Source organism: Sceloporus undulatus, chromosome 11 (assembly GCF_019175285.1).
Source record: "Sceloporus undulatus isolate JIND9_A2432 ecotype Alabama chromosome 11, SceUnd_v1.1, whole genome shotgun sequence".
Classification (NCBI taxonomy): Eukaryota; Metazoa; Chordata; class Lepidosauria; order Squamata; family Phrynosomatidae; genus Sceloporus; species Sceloporus undulatus.
The window spans coordinates 11469185-11479400 of NC_056532.1; the positions used below are offsets into that span (position 1 = coordinate 11469185).

Genomic DNA, 10216 nt, shown 5'->3' on the forward strand with positions numbered 1-10216 from the left:
TTATTATTATTATTATTATTATTATTATTATTATTATTATTATTATTATTATATTAAAATGCTGTCCCTTATATAAAATGGCAAAAGATAAATATGATCTCTTGCTGGAGATAGAACAAATTACCCCGAGTCTTGTAGGTGACCATTGCGACTGTTAGATGGATCTCTCTGGGCTCCCAATCCTGTGACGAACTGATGGAGTAATACCTGGGCTTTAGCAAAGGAAGCTGGGACAGCAAGAAAGATGTCGAGACCTCGATGGAGGGGAACTCCTCCAAGACTTCCAAGATGGTGGGGCTATTGTAAAACTTCCACTTGTTGTACTCCTCCAAATCCTAGATGCAAAACAAAGACATCACTAGAGTTGGCGTTACCCACTGCGATAACGCATGGTGTCACATCCCCATTGACCTCCTCCCATACCACGCCATACAAAATCCTTAGTAATATTTTTGTACTAATGTTACTCATAAATCGTAATTTCCATATATAATAGTTATATTATAGTTATTATAGGGCCCGTATTATAGGGCGCAGCTTCCAGCCTCTTAGGACACATGCATCACTTAAACAGCATATCTCCAAAGTGACCTGAAGCAGCTTTATTTTGGTCTGTCTGTCTGGGGCCATAGTTATGGTTATATAGTTTTATAGGCAATAGATGTTTCATAAATGACAAGCAAAATTAAGATTATACTGTACCTTTAAATTACAATATCATAATCACAGTCTAAATGTACAGTGGGCCCTTGGTATCCGCTGGCTGGGGTTTGGTTCCAGGATCCCTGATGGATACCAAAATCTGTCAAAAAGCTTGAGTCCCATTTAGTACAATGGTGTCCCTTATATAAAATGGCAAAATCAAGATTTGCTTTGAATGTCTTCAAACAGAGGCTGGATGGCCATCTGTTGGGGATGCTTTGATTGAGAGTTCCTGCATGGCAGAATGGGGATGGACTGGATGGCCCTTGGGGTCTCTTCCAACTCTGTGATTCTATGATTCTATGATTCTATCACTTTACCACCCATTGGGTCGCATCAGCCCTAAACTAGCTTTGGATATGCAGATTGAAGACTAAACCACTGGAAAATGAAAGGTTTGAGTTCTACAATCTGGTAGGCAATCATTTAGAACAAGAGTGGGAATCACTCAGCCTGCCAGAAGATGTTGGACTGCAACTCCCAGCTTTCCTCATCATTGGCTATGAGGGCCAGGGGCATCTGATGAAGTAGATTTAAGTCTAGGAAGGCTCATGCTACCAACTTCTTTATCTCAGTTAGTCTCAAAGGTGCTACAAGATCTCACAACATACTGTTTCTACAGACTAACATGGCTATATCTTTGAATTCTGACCTGGGGTTGTTAACAATAGCAATAACATTTACATTTCTATATCACTTATCAATGAGCTAGCACTCCCTAAGTGGTTTACACTCTATAAGCCAATTGCCCCCAAGAAGCTGGGTATTCATTTTACCGACCTACGAAAGGATGGAAGACTGAGTCAACCTTGGAGCCCTCCTCTAGGATCAAACTCACAACGTTGTGGCTTCAGTATCAGCATTTAACCACTCATAGAATCATAGAATTATAGAGTTGGAAGAGACCACAAGGGCCATCCAGTCCAACCCCATTCTGCCATGCAGGAACTCTCAACCACCAGAGAATTGCTGTCCAACAACAACAACTGAAGAGCCACATGATCCCCACCCCTGGTTTGGAACACAACTCACGTGACACAAGAGGTCCAGCCTCTCTTTCTCTCGCTCGTCTTTGGCAAGCTGGGAAAGCGTTCGGAGAAAGCGTTGGGACGGAGGAGTGGTGACGTCCAGGAAATGCATCAAAGCTTGGGAGAGGGTACAGGCTGGAAACTTCTTGTCACTGGTCCAGTAGCCACCTGGAATGGGAGAGGAAACGGCAGGGGAAAAGAAATAATCGTCAGCGTTCCAAAAGTGGACAGTATCTGGGGAGAAATTTTGCAAAGGTCAAAGGAGAGGAACGGATTGGATTGACCATTTTCCTGCCAAGCCAGTCATTTCCAGCCTCCTGTTGACCTCAGCTACTAATGCTGCCCTTTACATATATTTACAACCATATTTTTTTTTTTGGACAAATGTTTATACACTTGGCCCTCCACATTTGCAGCTTTGACTTTTGTGGATTTGATTATTTGCGGTTTGGATTATTATGTTTTCTCTAGGAATCTCTATGGGCCCATACAGACAGGCCAAAATAAAGCTGCTTCGGGTCACTTTGGAGGTATGCTGTTTTAATGACGCATGCATCTTAAGAAGCCAGAAGCTGTGCCAAAGCTGCACTCCAGTCCTTAGGACTGGAGCATGGCTTTGACACAGCTTCCAGACTCCAATGATGCATGCATCATTTAAACAGCATACCTCCAAAGTGGCCCAAAGCAGCTTTATTTTGGCCTGTCTGTTCGGACCCTAAGTCTTCCAGCGCAATTCTGTTGGATCATAGAGGTGTACTGGAGAACACAGACATTTCTAGAGAAAACAGTTCTCTAAGCATTTGTAGATCCTCTAGTATACTTGGTCAACGTCTGGTAGATGTTGACCACAAAGTTGCATTGGGACCAGGATATTCCTAGATATGTGCTCTCTCAGGTAAAAACAAGTGTTTATTATTTGCAGTCCTTCCACATTCATAAGGGTCCTTCACCCCTAACCCCAGCGAATATGGAGGGACAACTATATATTGTTCCCAAGCTGCTTCGGACATGAATGGCTGAAGGCTTGGCTTTCACTTGCAAAACCTCTAGTGTGCTTTCCACCCAAGTTCTAGTTTGTTTTGGTGATGTTGTGGGGTGCCTCTTTGCACCGTAACCATTGTTCCTCTTTGACGTGGCTGGTTTTGTTAGAGAGTCTTCTCTTTTTTTGGACTGATTCTAATTGCTTGCAGAACATGGAGTGAGCACCTTTGAGAAGAACTGAAAGAAAGAAAGTAGACTTCAGTCTACTTCCTCCAAGTGCATCTGAGGAAGTAGACTGAAGTCTAGGAAAGCTCACACTGCCAACTTCTTTCTTTCCATTGAGTCTCAAAAGTGTCCAAGATTCTCCAATTACTTGACCCTATATATGCATCTAAGGAAGTAGACCGAAGTCTAGGAAAGCTCACCCTGCCACTCTCTTTCTTTCAGTGAGTCTCAAGGTGCTCCAAGATCTCTCCACATACTTGACCCTATATTGCATCTAAGGAATAGACTGAAGTCTGGAAAGCTCACACTGCCAAACTGATTTTGTCAGTGAGCTTCCAAAGGTGCTCTACAGGTCTTGCTACGTACAACATAAGCCGATAAAAATCTGATAAAATAAGACGTTCCTTCAGTCCATGACCTTCCAAAGCCCTTGACTTACAGTCACTACATGTCTCCAGTTACTGATCTCATTGGTCATAGGCGGCTCTACAATCCGGGAGATGATGTCGTCAACAAGAGCTTTCGGGTTGGCCGGGAAGCCCCAATATGATCTCCGGAGATACTGGCTTCCTGGTGGCTTCGCAGGAAAGCTTGATGAGGATGGTTAGCGCGGCTGGAACGGGACAAGAACAAACGGCCTTTCGAAGGTAACCGCCCCCGGATTTCCTTGTTGAGACTGTGGGACAGGATATATTGGTGGGACGAACGATGGCCTATTTCGTAGCCTCTTTGAACATTCCCATCCATTATGGGAAAAGGCAAACTAAATAGAACCATTTTTTTAGCTTGACTTAACCCAACCTATCCTAATTTACCACGGATGTCCTTTATTTCGACCCTCCGACTCTTAAATGTCTATGACTTCCCAGCCTGTGCGGCTTCAAATTCCCTAGAGGAAAGGAAATACTTTATTTTAAACACCCAAACCCTGAAGCTCAAGAAAGCTGATCCCAAAATTTTGTTTGGTAATCAAATTGATACTCAAACCTCTTCGACACCTGAGGAAAATACCTGGACTTGGAGGTTGCAGATTCTGCCGAGTGTGAGCTTCATCAGACAACGTTTTTCCATGGATGTCATGGAGTGCTTGAGAAAATAAATTAGTTGAAAATATCCATTATTTATCACTTTTCAGGTTCAGACCAATTGTTCTCCGATTGGTTTTGTGGGTTGGGTTATGTGGCCAGTTTATATATACCTTTGCCAAATCCAGGGGCTGGGAGTCCTAAAACATCCTTGATCCTTTGGGTTCCAGGTCCTTACATGTATAAGCTTTTGGCAACAGGATCCCCAGCTTTCCCCGGATATCAAAACTTCACAGGAAGCCTTTTCAAATAATCAAGAGCGAAAGAGAGATTAAGTTAAAGTTACCAGGGGGATATTGATCAGGGACCTTTGGTTGGAGGGAATATAGTTAGTCTATGGAGCACCCTTTGCTCAGCATTGATCAGGCCACACTCTGTATTGTCGTCATCTGCAGCTTCATTATTGCCTTCCAGCTTCATGACGGGCTTGAAAAGCTTTGGATACCATTCCTGGCATCCCAAATAATATGCTGGATAGGGGATTCCTCTCTGTGTGGTCTTAGAAAAGTACTTTTCCAAGCACTGGATCCAATAGTGGCAGATGGAGTCCTAAGTTCCCAGATTTATTGCTCGCCGGAATAGAAACATGGACTCTAGGCAACTGAGGCTTAAATATACAGAACCAGTGACCTCCAGGAAAGGTTGGGTCTCTTTTTCCGAAATACATAGGACCGAAGTGGTTTGGATTGGGTTTGCTTTGGGTTTTGACTACCTGTATTTGTGCACATATGTACATAATGAATATCTTTGGCTGGGACCCAGGTCTTAACACCAAATCATATATGTTTTATATACTATATTTTATATTACAGTTGCCCCTCCAAAGTCTGCAGACTTGAAATCTGCGGACCTGGAAATCCACGGAGGGGCAGCCGCCATTAACCTTATGGGGACGTTGCCGTGCCTGCACGCCCCATTCACCTTATGGGATTTGATATGCCGCATGATTTGGAACTAGCGGGGGGGTCCGGAATGGATCCTTGTGGGTTCCAAGGGCGACTGTCTATTTATATTATATTATTTCCTTTAATTCCCTTCCCTTCTTCCCTTCATTTGTCCAACCCACAGTCTGTTATTCAAGACTGGACAGCTATGGCCTGCACTCCATTCTTCCCTCCTTTCTATCAGAAGCATATCATTCTGTAGCTGCTTCACCCTCATGACTGTGCAAATGCAAAAACTGATGTGCATCATGGTATATTATTATTATTACCTTGAAGGTAGCCAATGCCCAGCTTGAAATGCTTCCTCTTGTCCATTGAGTTTTATCTCTTGACCAATTGCGGTGACTGGCGATGCCCCAAGCTGCGTGAGTTCTGGTTAATGGACCGAGCAAAGGCACAAAACTCAGGGTACATGCTTGAACCCAAGCCAAAGACGGCATATCTGTTCAAGAGAAAAAAGTCTTTATATCTCTCATTCTTACACGTTATTTGGTCATCTATCAGCTTCCTGGTGAGTGGGACCAATGGACCACCCAAGTGTAGGATATGAGAATAAACTTACTGTACTACTCACTTAGGTCAACCTCATGTATGAGTCGAGGACAGGTTTGGAGCCAAAAGTAAGTTTTATACTGACCCATTGATAGTTGAGGGTAAACCTAGGGGCATGCAACCAGGATGAAGCAAGGAAGGATTACCAAGGCTTTAAAAATCTGGGAAAGGCATACCGTTTGGTTCACCCTAAAAAACCTGATATATTTCCAAAATATACCGTCACCCTACACTAATAATGTGGCATTATTAATGCTCATGCAATGTGCAATTTAAAAAAAAAAGGCAACTTTAAAGAATTTAGAGCCCAAACAGGCAGGCCAAAAAAAGCTGCTTCGGTCACTTTGGAAGAGCTTGCTATTTAAATGACACACGCATCTTAAGAAGCTGGAAACTGCGCCAAGCCACGTTTCAGTCCTAAGGAATGGAGCACAGATTGACGCTGCTTCTGGCCTCTTAGATGCATGTTTCATTAAATAGCATACCTCCAAAGTGACCCAAAGCCGCTTTATTTTGGCCTGTCTGTTCAGGCCCTTAGTTAAAAGTGGTAGATACAAAGAAAAGAAAAACCTTTCAACCACTCACAGTAAAACTCATCTGAGCCATCTTACAAGTTTTAAATCACTAGTAATTGAAAAGATGTGTGTAGACACATGGAGCATGCTGGTTTCTGATGCTCCAGAACGCTCAGAACACCAATGGATCCAGAGGCACACAATGGAGAACGAAACCAATGGATTCAGACCTGCAAGGACAAAAAATTCATTTAATATCTGAGGAGAAGAGAAGGTGGCTCAGTACTCAGGGTGGCCTTAATGAATGAAGGAGGTTCCTTCCCTCCTAACTGTCATCGTCGGCACTTATTTAGGAGAGAGATAGGCTTGGATCAGATACCTCAGGGCGGACCTGAAGAAAAGAGGATCCTCCCTCTAACTGTTCGTCGGCCTCTGAGGGAGAGAGAGAGAAGGCTGGCCCATTAGTACATCAGTGGGCTGGCCTGAAGAAAGAGGCTCCTCCCTCCCTAACTGTCATTTCGGCCTTGAGGGAGAGAGAAGGTGGCCCAGTACAATAGGGCTGGCCTGAAGAAAGAGGCTCCTCCATACCTAAATGTCATCGTTCGGCCTCTGGGGATTGGAGAAGGCTGGCCCGTCAATCAAAGGCCGGACTGAAACAGAGGCTCCTACTCCCTAACTTGTCATTCTTTCGGCCTCTGAGGGAGGAGAAGCTGACCCTGTACCTCGGGCAGCTGAAGAAGCGGTCTCCATCCCTAACGTCATCGTTTTTGGACTTGAGGGAGAGAGAAGGCTACAAGTACCAATCAGTGGGATGGCTGAAGAAAGAGGTCTCCTCCATAATGTCATCTTTCGGCCTCTGAGAGAGAAGGATAGAGAAGGCTTGCCCGTCACATCAAGGGGATGGCCTGAAGAAAGAAAGAGGCTCCTCCCTCCCTAACTGTCATCTTTCGGCCTCTGAGGAGAGAGAAGGCTGGCCCCGTACCATAGAGCCGGCCTGAAGACGAGCCCTCCCTCCCTAACTGTCATTTCGGCAATCTGAGGGAGAGCAAAAGGCTGACCCATACAATCAGGGCGGCCGAAGAAAGGGCTCCTTCCCTCCCTAACTGTCATTCTTAGGCCCTATGAGGGAAGAGAGAGGTGGCCCAGTAACATCAGGGGTGGACTGAAGAAAAGAGGTCCCTCCCTATAAACTTCATCTTCGGCCTCTGAGGGAGGAGAGAAGGCTGGCACAGTTACCAAAGGGGCTAGCCTTGAAAGAAAGAGGCTCCTCCATCCCTAACTGTATATTTCGGCATATGAGGGATGAGAGAAGGTGGCCCAGTACTCGGGCTAGCTGAAGAAGAGGATCCAACCTACCCTAACTGTCATATTCGGAAAACTCTGACCAGAGAGGAGAGAGAAGGCTGCCCCAGTCTAATCAGGGGCTAGACCTGAAAGAAAAAAGACCACACTCCGGTAATATGACTTGGTCAGGCATAGAGGGAGAGAAGAATTGCTGACCTGATTCCCTCCCCCCCACCATTCCCTTCTCCTTTGGTTCGTTGTCTTTTTGTTTGTACGCTGTGGGCAGGGGAACTGTCTGTTTATCCCTCTATTGTAAACCGCTCGGATTCCCAGTGATTGGGCGGTAATAAATAAAAACCTATTTCTATTATTATTTATCAAGGGAACTTCTGGACATAGAAAGCTGTCAACAGCAGAACAACTGCCTGCTTGTGAGGGTGTTAGACTATCCGTCTTTGGCTGACTTTGGATGGCTATAACTCAGAATGCTTGAATTCAACGATTAGCCCTATTCGTCTGTGGGATCAGTATGTAGCGAGATCTTGTAGTACCTCTGAGACTCACTGAAGAAAGCAGTTGGCAGCATGAGCTTCCTTAACTAAAGTCTGCTTCCTCTGATGCACCAGGAATGCTTTAATGTGTATTGTTGCATGGCAAGGGATTGGTCTAGAATATGAATTTTGTGACCTTTCCAAGTCTGTGATTCTATGATTCCTCCCCCTGGAGAAGAGTTGTGTAGAGTACTACGAGCTAGATATGATTTGTCTCAGTTTAAGACAAGTTTCAATGTATTCAACAAGATTGGGCCAAAGTGGCAACATAAGACCTCAGAGCAAGAAGAGAAGATTGGAATCCCCATCCAATAGGTCACGCAAGACCTAGGGAAAACCGTCCACCTGAATTTGTTGCGTAGCTGTTTTGTAGGACAGGAGGGCGTTTGAAATATCTGCAACACAAATGAGGAGTGGCGTTGTTAGAGAGATGACAATATTGTTATAACAGAAAACCCCTCCTCCTTTTTTTCAATTATTACTTTTCGTTGCTGGTGAACCCCGTTTCCAAAAGTGCTTAGTGACCCCCAGGAGGAGACTTTCCTTTTCAAGGTCCGTCGGATGTATTGTAATGTCATACCGATGACCTAGGAAAGATACAGACTTATGAGGGGGGGGGGTAGCCAACAAAGACGCATGGAGAATGTTGGGCTCCCTCATTCATCTATCAGCCTTTTCAGCTAGCATCATCCAGACCGACTCAGGCTTACTCCTTCCGAGGAGGGAGCTAAAATGAGTACCCAGCTGTGGGGGCAAAATTAACTACTGCTAATTAGCTTTTGCTGTTCACCGCTATGATCTTTGAAATAGCGGTATAGGCAATTATTATTATTATTATTATTATTATTATTATTATTATTATTATTATCAGCCTTTCCAAGCTAGCATCATCCAGACATTTTGAACCACAGTTTCCATCATTCTTCACTGTTGGCCATGCTGGATGAGAAGGATGAAACATCTAGCGCAAAACATACAAAGAGCACCAGGTTATGGAAGACTCATCAGTCTAGCAATAATAATAATAATAATAATAATAATAATAATAATAATAATGATTTATTTCTAGCCCGCCCAATCACGAAGAATCCAGGCAGCTTACAACAATAAAATACATCAAATTACACAGGTGGAGAAACATGGGGCCTTCAAGATGTTGTTGAGCTACTACAGGTCTGTGGAAAGTGTAGCCACATACATTCCCATGGATCTGAGGACCCCTCAGTGCCTTGCCATTTTTCCAAAAATGTATTTTAAAAAACATTGTTTGCTACATTTCAAGACTTTTTTGGAAGAGTAAGGCCTGTTACAGACTGCCAAAATAAAGCTGCTTGGGGTCTCTTTGGAGGTATGCTGTTTAAATGATGCGTGCATCCGAAGAATCCGGAAGCTGCACCAAAGCTGCACTCCAGTGCTTAGGAATGGAGTGTGGCTTTGGCGCGACTTCCGGACTCTTAGGACCCTTGCATCATTTAAATAGCATACCTCCAAAGAGACACGAAGCAGCTTTATTTTGGCAGTCTGTAACAGGCCTATGTCTAACAGAAATCCGCCTGTTTAAAAAAAAAAAGGTATCACTTGGATTTGAAACAGCCCTGGATGCAAAACTGTGGGGAAATCATGGCAAAAATTTGACAAAGTTGTCCCCTAAAGACTCATAGTGAGTCTTTCTCATAGTTTCTTCTTGAGAAAGAAAAATTAACATTGGAGATGAGGGAGCAACGCAAGTTGCACAAAGGGTCAGTATAATCCCCCAGCCCCTTCTAGGTTACAATGTGCACCATGTTTCACCTCCGTGTAAACTGGCTTGTAGTGATGGGAGATGTAGTCCAAAAATAGCACCTGCATGGCCTTAGTTTCCCCACTTCTAGTTTTAAATGGAAAGGCTATAGTGGTGCATGAAACATTTCTCAAACTGACCTCCAGCAAATGATGAAGTTACCTGGAAGGGTTTCTGGGTTTCTCCAGTTACAAGATCCATTAAAGTAGACAATGGTCCCATAGAGACAGGCCAAAATCAAGCTGTTTCGGGTCACTTCGGAGGTATGCTACTTAAATGATGCATGTATCCTAAGAGGCCAGAAGCCGTGCTAAAGCTACAATCCAGTCCTAAGGACTGGAGCGCAGCTTTGACATAGCTTCCGGACTCTTAGGACACATGCATCATTTAAACAGCATACCTCCAAAGTGACCCAAAGCAGCTTTATTTTGACATGTCTGTATGGGGCCAATCTTTACAGAAAAGGTGCTTGACCAGGTCTTGGAAAAATCATTTGAGGCTATAGTCTCCATAATTCCTGACCCAAGGAATTGCTCAACCAGGAATTCTGGTTGAAACAAATAACCTCC

At 44.1% G+C, this 10216-nt stretch overlaps 1 protein-coding gene across 1 annotated transcript in view; it reads right to left on the bottom strand.

Annotated features, from left to right (window-relative positions):
- Nucleotides 1-10216, bottom strand: part of LOC121917020 (nitric oxide synthase, inducible-like) — a 74222-nt gene that overhangs the window by 4896 nt on the left and 59110 nt on the right. The window contains 11 exon segments of the mRNA XM_042442611.1: nt 125-335; nt 1735-1898; nt 3376-3396; nt 3399-3506; nt 3948-4022; nt 4200-4250; nt 4253-4262; nt 5235-5260; nt 5263-5337; nt 5340-5407; nt 8213-8229. Coding sequence (XP_042298545.1) covers nt 125-335; nt 1735-1898; nt 3376-3396; nt 3399-3506; nt 3948-4022; nt 4200-4250; nt 4253-4262; nt 5235-5260; nt 5263-5337; nt 5340-5407; nt 8213-8229 — 826 coding nt within the window.